Source organism: Bombus huntii, chromosome 1 (genome assembly GCF_024542735.1).
Source record: "Bombus huntii isolate Logan2020A chromosome 1, iyBomHunt1.1, whole genome shotgun sequence".
Lineage (NCBI taxonomy): Eukaryota > Metazoa > Arthropoda > Insecta > Hymenoptera > Apidae > Bombus > Bombus huntii.
The window spans coordinates 24,253,421-24,269,904 of NC_066238.1; the positions used below are offsets into that span (position 1 = coordinate 24,253,421).

Genomic DNA, 16,484 nt, shown 5'->3' on the forward strand with positions numbered 1-16,484 from the left:
GGTCAACGACCAAATAATTTCCCGGTGAAATCTTGGAAACATCTCTGTGCAGCGTTTCAATTGCTACGTACTATTTTACACAGTCCTTTAATGCATAGTTTATTTTCTAGCTATGACTTCTTTAAGCACTGTCGTAAAATATTAAACGGCAACAGTTTGTGTAACACGTAATTTAATGAATGTCAAATAGATAGAAATTATAAATGTCTAAAAATATATCAATTTATATCGAATCAAAGAATTAAATACTTTGTTCTAAAGCTTCAATGAAATTGCGGTAAAAAGTAATTTGAATTTTCCTGCTAATATTGACAATTCTTACACTTTGTATTTAAGAATGTTTGACAGAATTTGCACGTAATACATACGTCATTGATGGAAGGAGAACAAAAATTGGTTACTTCTTATAAGGATGAACAACTTTTTAAACGGCTAGGTTAATCCTAATTTGTTAAAAGTCTTTTTGAAAGTTAAATTTCAGTTTATTGTACAGATAGGCTCATTTGTTTCATTGCACTTACATCCGTAATATTTGTTTATCTATATTCTAAATTTTATTCCATTCGTGTTCCTCATTTCTATTTTCCTCTATCTCAAATCTCCTCTATTGTTTTTAATTTGTTAAAAATTCACATATATATGATAAGCTATCGTGACATTAAAGTATGCTATATAACAAAATACGTGCATGTTATTATTAATAACATACATCGTATAAAGTGTAGAATATCAATTAAAATTAAATACTCTGAAATTAAATAATCTAACTCGCGTCTAAACTAAATTGTAATGTTTTCGTAGGATTTAACGTACACTGCAGCTCGTATGTATTTGGATACATTAATTGACTTGTTTTGATAATGCTCGAGTGTTACTAAAACGTACGAATTAATGATCTTTAATGATCTTGTTGTGGAATAATTATTCATTTAAAACTGTATCAATGTCGTATTGAAGTTAAATACATGATTCGTTTAAGTGTTAAATAATATTAAATATTATTGCTTGAGTTAATCACAATAATCTATCTAGCAATTTATCACATCCATCTCCATCATATCTACTGTACATATAGTTTTATCACCAAGCGAGCTAAAAACAATGGATTCCTTAGGTAACATAACTCCTCCATAATATTTGATAGCTGCAGGCATAACAGGCAGTTATAATACTCAAGGATGACTGTAACAGAGAATAAAGTCGTCCTGGATCTTTCTATTCTACCATGTGTTTTAGTAACATTTGTGTCTTGTTCATACAAATCGATCAAAGTGTGCATTAGCCTTAAAAAGTATTCAGACACTTGTTTACTTTTGATGTATATTTTATAAAATTAAGAATAAATTATTATAACTACGTTTATGATCACTTTAGTTTCATATAATAGTACAGTATGATCGAATTGAATTAATTTGTGGAAGTTAATACGCAACGATAAAACTGGTGTTTGTAATCGTAAAATTTTACAGAAATATTGACAAAGTCTTCAGCTACAAATTTTTTAAGTTCTTAATTTTTTGATTATAAATTAGATAAAGAGAGATCTTCCAGACAGATGTAATTTGACTTCCGATGTTATTAGTAAAATCAGCGATATTTAGGTAGCAAATTATACACGCTAGATAGGAAAATATAATGTTGCTGCTTTTTAATAGATAATTCATTATTATAGTTTGGTGATTGCATAAAAAGGCACACGTGGCTACAGAAACTATTGGCATATCATTCTATTTATTATGGCATTTACATGCTAATTAATTAGGTCCAAATATACTACATTTCATATCATTTTCATATCAGTAATACTTTCATATGGTTACAAAAATTACAAAGACTGCTTCATTGGAGAATAACAGTACGTGCCAATAGCTTTTGTAGTCACTATACTAGGCTTCTAATTATAGCTTCTAATTATCAATTTATCATTAATTTGTACACTTGGAATAAATCTAAGTAATGTTATCGCAAATCGTCTCAGTCGTCTAGACACATTATCAACTATCAATGATATCATCACAGATTGCCAATGTTTATGAACTATACTTATCAACAATGCTTATCAACTATACTTACGAGCAACAGTACGCTACAACGGAACATTACGATGTAATACCTCTAATCGACCTGTAGTTACGATCTCCATTTCCCTAAGCTTCAACCTTCCACCTCTGATACTTCCGTCTATCGTTCAACCCCCTCAAATAGGCGATCGACAATATAGAATCGAGTCGTATAATGGAAACCGATAGTGCCTATGCGATCGTTGCTCCCCCTCTAAGGAATAACAGCCGTGCCATTTCCATAAAATCTTCGGCATTTGGTGCTTGTTCTCGAGAGGCAACAAGAGGAGGAACGTTCATATTTACAAGATGAGATCAGGCTGTTTTGCTGTTCGGCCAAGGCGATCTAGTCGTTGGTTTTAGCATGGACGGGGCAGAGAAGAAGCGAGTGAGGTCGAGAGTCGGTTCGTGTGCCTCGACCGCGGAAACATTTTCAACGGGACAGCCTCTCTTCGTTCTCGTATCGTGCTGAAGCTTTTACATTGCACGTAGTACGTTTGCTGCGAATAAACGCAGTCATCGTGTCGCAAAAGTAAAACGTGCCTGGTCACCAAGTCGATCGGCGGATACGATTTGAAATCCGCTCGGCAAGCGAATCAAATCAGCCCAGAAAGATTAGATTGGAGAGTTAACCAGTTGGGGTTGTAGCCTCACGCTACGAGAGACAAAACGTTGGAGCATGGAAACTGTTCTTCCTGGGATCACGAGATCGTAGATACGTAACGAGTTGAGAAATGTTGTATCTAGTTTACCAAGTTTCAGATTGTTTGTTAAAGCTTGACATTTAGGGATTTCGACGACTTTAGGGAGTCAAGATCTGGATAAAAATTTTGCTCTCTCGAATTATATATATATTATATTAAAAACCATAATGCAGTAAATACAGATTGTGTCAAAAATTATAGATATGACAATTTAAATCTAGTGTAAGAATAAAAGTTAATATAAATCCTATTTTATATTGAGAAATTTTATTATACGAGGTGGGGCAGTAATCGCAGTACAACCGGCCAGGGGTGATTCTACGTGAAAAAATAAGAAAACAATTTCGTATCTGCGGCTTCGTTTTCGAGAAAATTGACTTTGAAGATTTGACAACTATACCTAAATTTGGTTAATTCCGGATAAGAGTAAATAATCGACAGCGATTTAAATTCCATTTGAAAATAAGTCAAAAATATAGAAAAAATATAGGCAAATTAAGGTATGCTTGACAAATTTTCAAATTCGATTTTCCAGAAACGAAGCGTCATATGAAAAAATGTTATTCTAGAGTTTCGACTTTTTTCATGTAGAATGAATGCCTCTTCCCGGTTGTACTACGACTATCGTCTCCATTTTGCATATATACAGGGTGGTTGGTAACTGGTAGTTCAAGCGGAAAGGGGGTGATACTACGCGAAAAAAGAGGTCGAAAATGTAGAGCCAAAATTTTTCGTTTGAGGCTTTGTTTTCGAGGAAATCGACTTTGAATTTTTGCTCGGTACGCGTGCACTTTATCGCGTCTCGTTATAACGGATCTCACTGTAGATTGTTGTCTCAATGGAAAAATTAAAAAAAAAAGAAAAAAATTAAAAAAAATTTTTATTCTATATTTTCAACTTCTTTTTTTAGAATCACCCCCTTTCCGCTTGTACCACCAGTTACCGACCACCCCGTATAACAAATAAACTGTTCTTAGATGTATATCAGCTTTGCCAATCATTTGGCTATCAATAATCCAAAAATGTTTTTATCGCTGATAATGCCAGTGATTATTCTTAGTCAAAAGCAGTTTCCATCGTCGATGATAGTTATTGAAAATTGCAATCATTTATAATGGTTAGATATTTGTAACTAAAGCATTTAAAAATTAATATCTTTTAACCATTTAATTTGTAGAAAATCCCTTTAAGATGTACAGTTCAGTGTCTTCCATTCCCATTAAAATGAACTTTTTCTCAAAATCTTTCTTCGTAATAATTTTCAAAATGACTGTTACTTTTCGTCCCCAAAGAGAACACAACGTCGAATAGGTTTTGAAACGAATTCTGTCATAGACATACTCGATTAACCGTGACTTTCTACCAAGTGTAATTAGCGCATTCCTTATCCGACGAATTGCAACCGCGAACGTGATTCGCGTTAGTAAAAATATCCGGAGGGAGGATAGTTTTCGCAACGTGGATCGCTTCCGCGATTGCTATTAACCAACGAACAAATTAATTTGCGATCGCGTGCCCGTCGCCGAAAGTAAATCCAACGGTGAAACCTATCGTACCTTAATTAAAATAGATCGTGTCTTAAATCTTTAAAGGAATGAAAGTAACTGTTCGCGTGAAAACAGCCTTTCGAAATCTTTAGAAGATCGTGCTTCTTCGTCAGGGAATGCAGACGAAAGTTAAAGTCTCGATTTATCGGGAAGAATTTAATTAAAATCAATTTAATTAAAGATATCAATTGAAGTGATTAATCGTTTGATTATTGTTAACGATCGTATCTGTCACGCGTATATATGCAATAATAATAATAGTAATAACGTACTTAATAAATATAACAATATATTATAAGCAGGTATATATAATATTATATATATAGGGTGAGTCTCGTAACACGGTGGCTTCAAATAACTTGGAAATTATTTTGTGCGAAAAATGTTTCGAACAAAAGTTGCATAGACATTGTTAAGATATGACGGTTATAGTTTGTTCTTTAAATGGCACGCCTAACGCTTTTTCTCGAATTCGGATAAAACATCAAATTGTATGTTAAAAAGTATTACGCACGATAAGGTCTAAAATTAATAATTGTTGAAATATTTTGAAGTTAATTACTTACCGAAATATGCACTGAGCAACAGAGAATCCTCATGGGCTTCGTAAAATCGACCACGAACACCACCAAATTTTCTGTGACCTGGATTGATTTTGAATGACCTTGAGTGAATATAGTGGTTGAATTCATCGTTATGTGTAGTAAAAAATATGTATTTATTTTTACAATATAATATTTACAATACAATATTTATATTACAGTACAATGTTTTTGATTTTCTTAACATTTTTTTGTGTCATCAATATTTTCAACAGCATCCAGCTGTCATCTTACAAGCTGACATAAAGAGCTGATAATTTATTATCGCACAAACTATACATACCAGAATAATTGTAGAAGTATTGTTAAATATCGATTATTAAACATTGTATCGTAAATAATATTCGATATATTACCTTACATTGGACATATTGCTGACATATTGTGCATATTTTTTCTGCATATTTTATATGCGTGTCATAAGTTTTTTGTAAAATTAGTGTGCATAAACGTCCACAATTTAATTATTACGAACAAAAAATGACTCATCCATCTCACGGTTACAGTGACTACATTATAATACATAATCATATCGCATTGCAAGATAATACATTATTTAACATAAAAATACAATAATACTACAAGCTAGGTGTACAGCGATCATTTATCGATTGATAAATGATTCGAAATTATAAAATTATTATAATAATTAATAAATTATACATGGAAGTATAAAAATAAAATTATGATTTTGAATCAATTACACTAATTTTATTCTCTTTATATATAATCTTATTTTTATAAGTCCAATTATTATGTAGCGATCAATCATGGTACTAAGTTACATCTAATTACAGATTAATTACACGTGACAAAATATAAGTGGATCTCTGTTGATATTCCGACTTTTATATCACTCTTTGATAAAAAAAAGTATTTTAATATGAAATAGTAGATAAGAGGAATAAGCTGACAGATTTAAAGGTATAAACCTCTTTAAGCAGATGATAAATGCACGATATTTTGTAAGAAATGAATAATATTAGTTTAATTAATTAATATTTTTAATACTTTTGTATAGATTATTATAAATACAATACTATTATAAATATTATTGATAAGTAAATGATGTGAATTATAAAACAATTGTAATAATTAATAAATTACAAATGAAATTATAAAAATAATTAACATACTATAAGAATTCAATGTGAAATCACCTAAAATTATTCAAGATATTTTGATAATTATTGCATCAATAAAAGTGTCTCTACAATATATAGAAACTTACTTATCAGACTTGTTTCCGTTAGTTTCATATTTATAGTCAACGCCGTATTAACTGCAAAACGGTTATTGGAAACGAAGGCAACGGTTAAACTAGTACGATAGTAACTAGAGCGTTCAGATCAGATTCTGTTACGTAAATTATATTAATTGTTCAATTAAATTCTTATCTTCTTAAACAGTAGCGTAAGTTCACGGATTCCTGCAACTTCATCAATACATATTATTTTTTAAAATCGCTTTCAGACCGTATCTCTCGCTCGCGGAACGAGATGAGTACAATTAATTGGTTAAAATGGAACTGATAAATATTTGAAACGGTTCAATAAAATCTATTGGCATGCTATCGCGGCATATACAGTCTTCAATATCTAATTCTACTTTCGTCATTTCCTTTTTCAATAATAAAGATCATGAATATTTTTCCACGTGAATAAATATATATCTTTCTACATTCTTTCAAATTAATGATTCTGTAATAATTAATTCATCAACTGCAAACATATACTTGGGTATTGTTTGTATCAATAGTTACATCAACAAATAATAATGAAATACACATGTGCATAATTATATGTACTAAAACTGAAGGACTAATACAATAATATAATACAGCAATAAATATATGTAATATATGTATAATATACGTATATGTATTATAAATTATTAAATATCTTTGTAGAAATAAAATATCCAATTTTGAAACTCAATACTACTATGATACACTATCATAAGCTCCCGTTCATAAGTATTAGCACATTTATGAAAATTTAAGTGTCCTTGAAGAATCATTAAGAAATTATTAAAACATTCGAACATTATTATCTTATTCAAAATAAAGAATTCATATTCAATTGTATAATAATAATCTCACCAATTTTCTATAATGAAATTAATTTATCTTCTTCATTGTCTATACTTGTTATGTTTATCGTTAATTATTGTATTGTTAATTATTTTGCTACTTACTATGTTATTATCACATAGTAAGCATATTATCACTGCATTTCTTCTTATTTAATTTCATGCACCTTGTAAACGATTTTACAGTACAGATTTAGATTTTGTGCAGATTTTTCGAAACATCTTATTTAATTTATTCCAAATTTTGTCTATCAGATTTAGATTAGAAGACTGTGGGGGGCATAATTATTATATTAATTTACTTATGTTATTGCAGGTCTAATACATTTCTGCTGTGTATTTTAAACCATAATTTTATGTGAATACAGAATCTCGGTCGACTAATCCATTCCTTGGTAATTCATATTTTATGTTACATATTCTGGTACATTACTTGGTTATGCATATTAATCATCAAATTTCACACGAATGTCCCAATACTTATGAATAGGTAGCAATAATGATTATAAAGAATAAAATCATTGCAATAATGTTGTAAGTAAAATATATCTAGCGATATATATTGCGAAGTATATAACGAAGTATATAATGAAATAATGTAACTAAATGTTAATGTGGTGTACAACTCGAAGAAAAACTTTCCCCTTTTCAAGCATTAACGTATAACCTTGTGTTAAATTCCCTGAAATCAGTTTATGAATATCTCACATACCTCATTTTATATGCTACGCGATAATTTACACAGATTTCGAAACTTAAATCGTTCACGAGACAAGCATTCTTTCTCGCAGCATTTAGTTTAAATACCTACTTCCTGGAGAACGTGTAAGAAAACTAGTAATGGCGAGATTGTATATATTATTTGCACGATATTAAATGCAAGTCTAGCAATAATACTTCTTTTTCAAGCGTTATTTTCAAATATATTTATTTGGAGTAATCAATCTTTTTATTTGTTATTTTTGTTTCAAACAAGACGTATCTAATCTCGTATCGAAATTATGTAAGGAATTATATATTGGGTAAAACGTTTTATCAAGCTTCTACGATCTGAAAGTTAAGTGTATTTGGTTCGTATTGCAATGGATAGCTCGTGATTATATTGTTAGACGATTTAGGTAATTATTAACGAGATATTTATGTACATTTGTATTTTATCGTAAAAACTTTCCACCATTGTTTCGAAGCGGTTCGATGCATTTATAGAAAAACACGTGATCTGAAGATTAGATCGAACGCTCGTTAAAATTGGTTTTACCTGTTAAATTATCAGCTAATGTTGAAAATGTGAAATTTGTGATATTTTATGTTCTTATCGAGTGTAGGAACTACTGCCTTTTCGCAAAGCATAATAGAAATTGAAATTAAGTGGAAGAATGTGTACGCTACTACAATTGAAGATATTACTGCAAAACGCTTTCGAATGTTACTGTATAGAATATTGTATAGAATATATATAAATTTAATTTTTCGTACGTGAAAACCTCAATATATATATAGATATTAAATTTGATATTATACGAAATTATACGAGATATTATACGGAAAATTAAATTTGAAGGACAGATATGGACATTTGGTACGAGGTATTCTATCTCCGAAAATAAGTAAAAAGTATGCAGTAAAGAATAACATTCTTCCATTTATCTTATTTTCAAGAGAAAACAAACAACCGACAGGAGACTACTCTACTTGCGAAAATGAGTCAAAGATGTAAAACAAGATTCTTCTATGTAAAGTTTCATTTTTAAGAAAATAGAGTTTAATGCGTTGAACTAAGAATCGACTTACTGCACGTCTACTCGATAAATTTTCAAATTTCATTTTCCCAGAAACGCTACGTTCTATGAAATAATTTAATTCTACATTTTCGATTTATTTTGAAATACAGAATAACTTCTTATTGATTCACTTCTGCCTAGTTTAGAATCAGGCAAGTTCAGTTATACTGGATACATTTTTCGACTCGATTTTCTTGGAAACGAAGCATGAAAAATTTTATTTCATAAATTCTTGATTTATTTCGGGATGTAGAACAACCTTTTATCGATTGTTCATTCCCACATCAGAAATCGGGCCGAAATAATTCGGAATCAGACAAGTTCGAGTATATATGTGGCAAAGTTTTTAACTCAATTTTAAGCTTTTAAGTGAAGTTCAAGTAAACTTTAGCGAAATATCGTATGAACAAACCTTATTCTACATTTTCTGTTTATGTTGCCATGTAGAATGGCTGGCTCGTTAATCCATAATTACTGGAGTATAATGCTGATAATAAGTACGGTGTTATCAAAAATGTACCTTGTCAAACTGTAAACTTATATCAAGTGATTGCTCCAGTATATATTCACCCAGATGCAAAAATGCAAAGTTGAAAACAGGATTACTGTTATTCGAGCGTAACCATGCTTATTAAAATCAGGTAAAAAGCCTAAAACGTTTTAGTGGTTTTAATCTGTAAAACGTTCGTAATAAGTTAATGGTGGGTCGAGATAGATCAGTGACCCGAGAAAAAATGAACACCGATCCGTTGTTATTCTATTTCCACGATTTTTGTCATATACATGTCGGGTTAGCGTTAGGTTTATGGGCGTGTAACGAATCTTCATTCGGACTAGCCATCGTTGTTGTACAATAGAGATTATATTTACTGGTATAAATATTGATTTTTACAAAGTTTGACAAATAACCGTGGTGATTAAACACTCGAGATGTCAGTGACAATGTTCTTAGGTTCAATAACGAATCCTCGGTCAACGGGGTAACTCTTTGTTAAACGTAGAATATATTTTGAAGCACAAAGTAACGTTTGCTGTGACGCTCGGTGTAATACTGCACGTAAAGACGACGTGCAAACTCTCCAAGGTGATCGCAAGAATAAAAGACTGATGGAAATTTTCCTCTCCTTGCGATCGCGTTTGTTCGTTGCATATTGGTCGGGGATACCAACGAAATTCCAGCCGCCGTTGCTAGGCAGACCCGCGTAGAGCTGACGTTGCTCCTGCCCGGGGTTCGATTGTTAATACAACGTGTGTCTCACAATATTGGCACTTCTCTGTTAGGTAAAAACGTTCATCCCGTGACCGTGGCTACGTTGGGCGACCAGTTGTGTCACCTCGAGCCCAAGCCCACCGTCGCAAATCTCGGGCAAACATAATAGGATTGAATCATAACAACTATTTCTATGTTTTATTATTTAAGTACAGCTATAATAAATAGTCTAGACTAAAGTATTAGGAATCCTCCCAAAAATTCCAAAAGAAACTCCCCGATGTCCCGTCATCTCCGACATACATATACGGACAGTCTTTATTTTCCAGTGATTGCATCGTAATTGCAATAAGCTAACTTTGTCAGCTACGTGTTTGTAACAAAGTACGGGAAACATTGAAATTATTTTAGGAACTTTTAGTTCTAGCTAAATAATTAAATAGTTATTTAATACCGATATTCTCGAAGTAACATTGGAGGATTGCTATCATATAATGAAAAATGTTTAATGTTGAACGGTAACAATAAAGCACACAAAAGATGCTTATACATTATTTTCCTTTATCAGTCGTTTTGCAGTTGTTTTAAGCAGCAGTTATCGATAGATACTTTGTATAAACGTTCAGTCAAACACGGCTAGTAGTTTTGTCAAGTTGCAAGTAAATTCAAATTTACACTGTCTCACTGTGGATCATCACAGCGGACAATTCATCGGAAAACGTTGCTTTAGGCGAATTTATGTTTCACTTTGGACGAATACGACGGATAAACGCTGTTTCCATTCGCGTTCCCTCAAAGTGAAACAGCATAAATTCGGCTTTTCATCCTCGTTTCAACCGTAGTGATCCTTCAAAGTGAACAGTGTAAATTCAGCTTTACCTACTACTTGACTAAATTATTTTCCGTGTGTGAAAACACATTCTTAATGTTCGTGTCACTGCTATCTCAAAATGAGTTACGTAAGTACGAAGGCATTTTAAGGCCAAGATCCTTAATATTCTTTTATAAAGAATAAATAAACGTATCGATTAGAGAAAATATAAAAGAACATACGATAGAATTCCATTTTCAGAAAATGACGATCTTAAAATCTTTAAAAAAAAAAAAAAAAAAATGAGAAGTTTCTCTATCATTACGCGATTCTGAGCCTGTATTATGCCGGAGTGTATCCCCACAATTCATCATGATGTCACTGCAATTGATAAACAAATTTACAAATCCGTCTCAACTGTCAATCCGTAAAAAATACGATCTGTTTTGTTATAATACATTTTGCAATCTTTTTGACAATTCCCTTGTTCATAAATAGTAAAAGAAAATAGCGTAACATTGAACCAACAAATCTACTCCAAGATTCCATTATCAAACTGTCTTACTTGGCTATTTATTCGATTATCTTGTGTTTCGTCTCGAATTAACTCATTCATATTGACTCGTGTATTCTTATGTGTTGTCTCCAAATAGCTGATAACTATAGATTTGCGTATTCTGTTTAACTGTGTGTTAAATCTGGATATGTAAGTTGTGTTATATTCTAATTGATTAATCCTTTAAATGCTCGCTGAACTGCTTCTAATTGTCGTACTTAATGTAGCGTGAAATATGTTCTATTCTGATTAATTAACTCTTTGTGTACTCACTGAATTGTTCGTCGGTCAATGTTTGTATGAACTACAAATTAAAAGTGGCGGAAACTGCAATTTTTCACGAAACCTGTTTTCGAACTATAATTGTAACAAATCTAAAGATTCTTACATCTTTCGATGCCTACTGCTTGTTTCTGCATCAATTGATTTTGATGAAAATTTTAGCATGTATATAACCGACATAAATCTACGAAACGTATTGTTAGAAGATCGTAATAGTCATTACAGGTTTAGATAAAAATGTGACAAATGACATTTGGTGATCTAATTCTTTTATCTTTTCCAAGAAACTCAAGTCCTCTGGTCCAATTTCTAAAAAATAATCTTGGTTTAGACTATCCGAATATTAACGTGACCTACTATATTGTGCAATTTAAAATCTCCGAATTTGTATAATATTACGACGACAATTAAAAAAGAAAGACATCATAAAAATATGTGAAATCAAAATATAATATGAAATGTGGTCAATAAAAGAAATTTTTAAAACATATAATAAAACATTTTCTCTACAGTTCACTGCATTAATTTTTAATTCGGTTATTTCTGTTGTTTTTGTCCATATTGTGATATAGCTGACTCTACTGCTCAGATTGCTACCAGGATTCAATTATCACTTCCAAATACAACGTGGAATAAATCTATCGCTGCAAATATTGCGAATGTTGAACTTGATGTTGACAGAGCTGGCCAAGAGGAGACTGATGCTACAATATCTGAAAATAACTTTATATGCGACACGCTTGAAGGAGGAAATGAAACAAATAAAACAAACATAGCTGAAAATAAAGTTTTATCAATAGATGTAAAGCAAGATTCAGAAAATCTGAAGAAAGACTCAACGCCAGAATTTCCAGCGACTGAGACTTCTAGTACAGTACCAAAACCTCCTTCTGCAACTTCATTCATTTCCAATGCTTTGGAAGGTCTAACATTGCCAGATAATAAATATGCAAAAACTGTACAAACAGTCGACCCAGTTTCACATACATGCCAAGAAGAATGCATCGATGAACGGAGTAACCTTGAACTTGCAATTCCCAAATCATCAATCTTATCTAATAAACAATATGCATTTGGTAACACAAGTACGAGTCAATTTCTTACTTCTCCAGCATCAGAAAGTAAAGAGTCAGTGTGTGATAACGCAGAGAGTAGATCTACGGCTTTCTGTTGGAATCCAATAACAACAACATTATCAAGTCCAACATTCCAGGTACCTACTGCATTACAAACTTTGCATAATCCTACAACACCCAGATCATCAATTTTGGCACCAACTACTTTTAATCTATCTAATACACAATATGCATTTGGTAACACAAGTACGAGTCAATTTCTTACTTCTCCAGCATCAGAAAGTAAAGAGTCAGTGTGTGATAACGCAGAGAGTAGATCTACGGCTTTCTATTGGAATCCAATAACAACAACATTATCAAATCCAACATTCCAAGTACCTACTGCATTACAAACTTTGCATAATCCTACAACACTCAGATCATCAATTTTGGCACCAACTACTTTTAATCTATCTAATACACAATATGCATTTGGTAACACAAGTACGAGTCAATTTCTTACTTCTCCAACATCAGAAAGTAAAGAGTCAGTGTGTGATAACGCAGAGAGTAGATCTACGGCTTTCTATTGGAATCCAATAACAACAGCATTATCAAGTCCAACATTCCAAGTACCTACTGCATTACAAACTTTGCATAATCCTACAACACCCAGATCATCAATTTTGGCACCAACTACTTTTAATCTATCTAATACACAATATGCATTTGGTAACACAAGTACGAGTCAATTTCTTACTTCTACAACATCAGAAAGTAAAGAGTCAGTGTGTGATAACGCAGGGAGTAGATCTAGGGCTTTCTGTTGGAATCCAATAACAACAACATTATCAAGTCCAACATTCCAAGTACCTACTGCATCACAAACTTTGCATAATCCTACAACACCCAGATCATCAATTTTGGCACCAACTACTTTTAATTTATCTAATACACAATATGCATTTGGTAACACAAGTACGAGTCAATTTCTTACTTCTCCAACATCAGAAAGTAAAGAGTCAGTGTGTGATAACGCAGAGAATAGATCTACGGCTTTCTATTGGAATCCAATAACAACACCATTATCAAGTCCAACATCCCAAGTACCTACTGCATTACAAACTTTGCATAATCCTACAACACCTAGATCATCAATTTTGACACCAACTACTTTTAATTTATCTAATGAAATGTGTGGCGAAATTTCATGTAAACCTTCCACTTCTGCAGTACTTGAAAATAAACCTACATTTTACGATTCAACAATAAGAAACCAACAAGAAACAAGATGCAATACAACACTCGGGATGCCAACTGCAATGTCAACTTCATTTGCCACATTATCAGCGACATCAATGGTACCTGGTGGTACTACTTATACAATGCCTACCAGCGAGTCAGCGCGTGTTGTACATGTACATCAAACATTTTTACTTCACGGCATTCCTACTGAACCAGTTGTAATACCTCCATTCAATTTTTCTGCGAATGCCATACCTACTGTATCGACTCAGAATCAAGCATCAATTGGTTTCTCCGGTAATACATTTAACGCATCTTATCCGGTACCAGCAGCATTTCCGCAATATACAACTGCAAGTTCATTTTCTACATCGCAACCTGTTACATATAGTCAACAATTGCCTACTTCATCATCAATGCCTTTAATAAGACCGTTTAATTTTGCTTCGCCATCGGGAGATTGCACAGCTGTAAGTAAACTGAAAGTATTAAGTCACTGAAAAAATTCCTAGCATATTCGATAATCGATTTATTCTATTACATTCTGTACACCCTCGTATACTCTTCTGTACACATTGAACACTCGTAAAATTCTTTTAACAATATATTAGGTTGTTCCGAAAGTTTCTTTCGTTTTATTCATAATTCAGTAAGATAATATAAAACGGAAAATGTGCATCTATTATTTCCTTATGAAACGAAAGAAACTTTTGGAACAACTCAATATTATACAGGCTGGTTGGTAACTGGTGGTATAAGCGGAAAGGGGGTGATTCTACGCGAAAAAAGAAGTCGAAAATATAGAATAACAATTTTTCGTTTGAGGCTTTGTTTTCGAGAAAATCGACTTTGAATTTTCGCTCGGTACGCGTGCACTTTATCACGTCTCGTTATAACGGATCTCACTGTAGATCGTTGTCTCGATGGAAAAATTAAAAAAAAAAAAAAGAAAATTAAAAAAGAAATTTTTTATTCTATATTTTCGACTTCTTTTTTCGCGTAGAATCACCCCCTTTCCGCTTGTACCACCAGTTATCAACCACCCTGTAATATTTTCAGATTCCATTGCTACTATAATAAAATACGATTATCATGGCTTATTCATAAACACTATTATAAACAAATATACAGAAGAGTAATATCTCGAATACTGCGTACATGACCTGGTACTAGTAAGAGTTGCTGTATTTCTATTTTTGAAAGCTCTTTTACAGTGGTATAGAAAGAAATTTACAAAATCGTGTTGTAGTGTATTAGAGGTTCGCGATACCAACTGTGTTAATGATTGTGTTTTATTAACATTATTATGATTAATATATGATTTCCTTTTTAGGGACCTGCTTCAATCCAATCTAGAGGATTTAATTTTAATCCTCCTAATACTAAACCATCGTTCTATTTTAATGTTCATAAATTCAAGTATGTACAAATTATAAAATTACTCTACACATTAATAGCAGGATCTTTTTTTCCATAAGTTACCATGTGTTGTTTTAGTGCGCCTGTTCAAGTACGTCAAGGTACTGCGTCTACTCAAGTACGACGAAAGTGCAAGAAACAAAATAGAAGATTAAAATAGCGGTCAAGTAACAGCGTTCTTTTTATACAGTTGCTCATAAAAGTATTCATATTGTTGTAAAAGACACCGTTTATGAATATACTATATGTCTAGTAAGAAACATTTTGAAATGTCATTAGTATTGTAACAAAATCCGATTGTCATAGTTATATTGGTAAATTTTTTAGCAAATCTGAAAATATACATAGATATTACAAAACACCTAACACATGTAGATATTTTGTACAAATCATGAAAGTATTTAAACAGTCCATTTTCCATATGTATAAAATAAGCCTAAATATTTACTGGGATCACTTTTGAACTTATTGTAGGCATACCTGAGGAGATTATTAATGCTGTGTGCTAATCTTTATTAAATATATGTTTGTAAATAAGTTCTATGTATATTTTCAGATTGGTTTTAGGCTTTTCTATCATAACAATAGTAGTTGTAAAATACTTTTATGAGCCATTGTATCTATTTCATACAACCGCGTGCATCAAAATGTTTTGAATATATTTGGTGTTCGGAAATCAAGCAAAGTCTGATTCACTGATGCTTTCGTTTTCGGAAAAAAAAAAAAGAAAATAAAAACGATTTTGAACATCTGCTCGATGCTGCTATACACACATACTCTTTATGACATACCAATTCTTCGATTAATAACGAATTTTCTTTATTGATTAGTTGTTAATGGATAACGAAACTTAATAAAATATCGAATGTCTGTAATTGATTGAGAATAACGAGTGGATGTGAATATAGATATATCCGTTGAGTAAGCATAGATCTTATATTTGTTGTTTTATAGCTGAGAAGGAAAATACTAAACAGTACCAATAAAATTCATGAATTAATAACTTTTTTTTGTAATGAAAGAAATGTTGCGATGTACAATGTATTGAACTTGCTTCATACAGTTAATTACCGTCTACTTAATTGATTCTGAACAATTATCTTTGGTTCATTAATTTTTAA

At 31.9% G+C, this 16,484-nt stretch overlaps 1 protein-coding gene across 1 annotated transcript in view; it reads left to right on the forward strand.

Annotated features, from left to right (window-relative positions):
• LOC126866405 (uncharacterized) overlaps positions 1-16,100 on the forward strand; it is a 37,574-nt gene extending 21,474 nt beyond the window's left edge. The window contains exons 9-12 of the mRNA XM_050619945.1: positions 12,217-13,032; positions 13,504-14,414; positions 15,278-15,363; positions 15,442-16,100. Of these exons, the coding sequence (XP_050475902.1) occupies positions 12,217-13,032; positions 13,504-14,414; positions 15,278-15,363; positions 15,442-15,523 (1,895 nt within the window). The 3' untranslated portion in view covers positions 15,524-16,100. The remainder of the gene's footprint in view (positions 1-12,216; positions 13,033-13,503; positions 14,415-15,277; positions 15,364-15,441) is intronic.
• Positions 16,101-16,484: the final 384 nt, after the last annotated feature.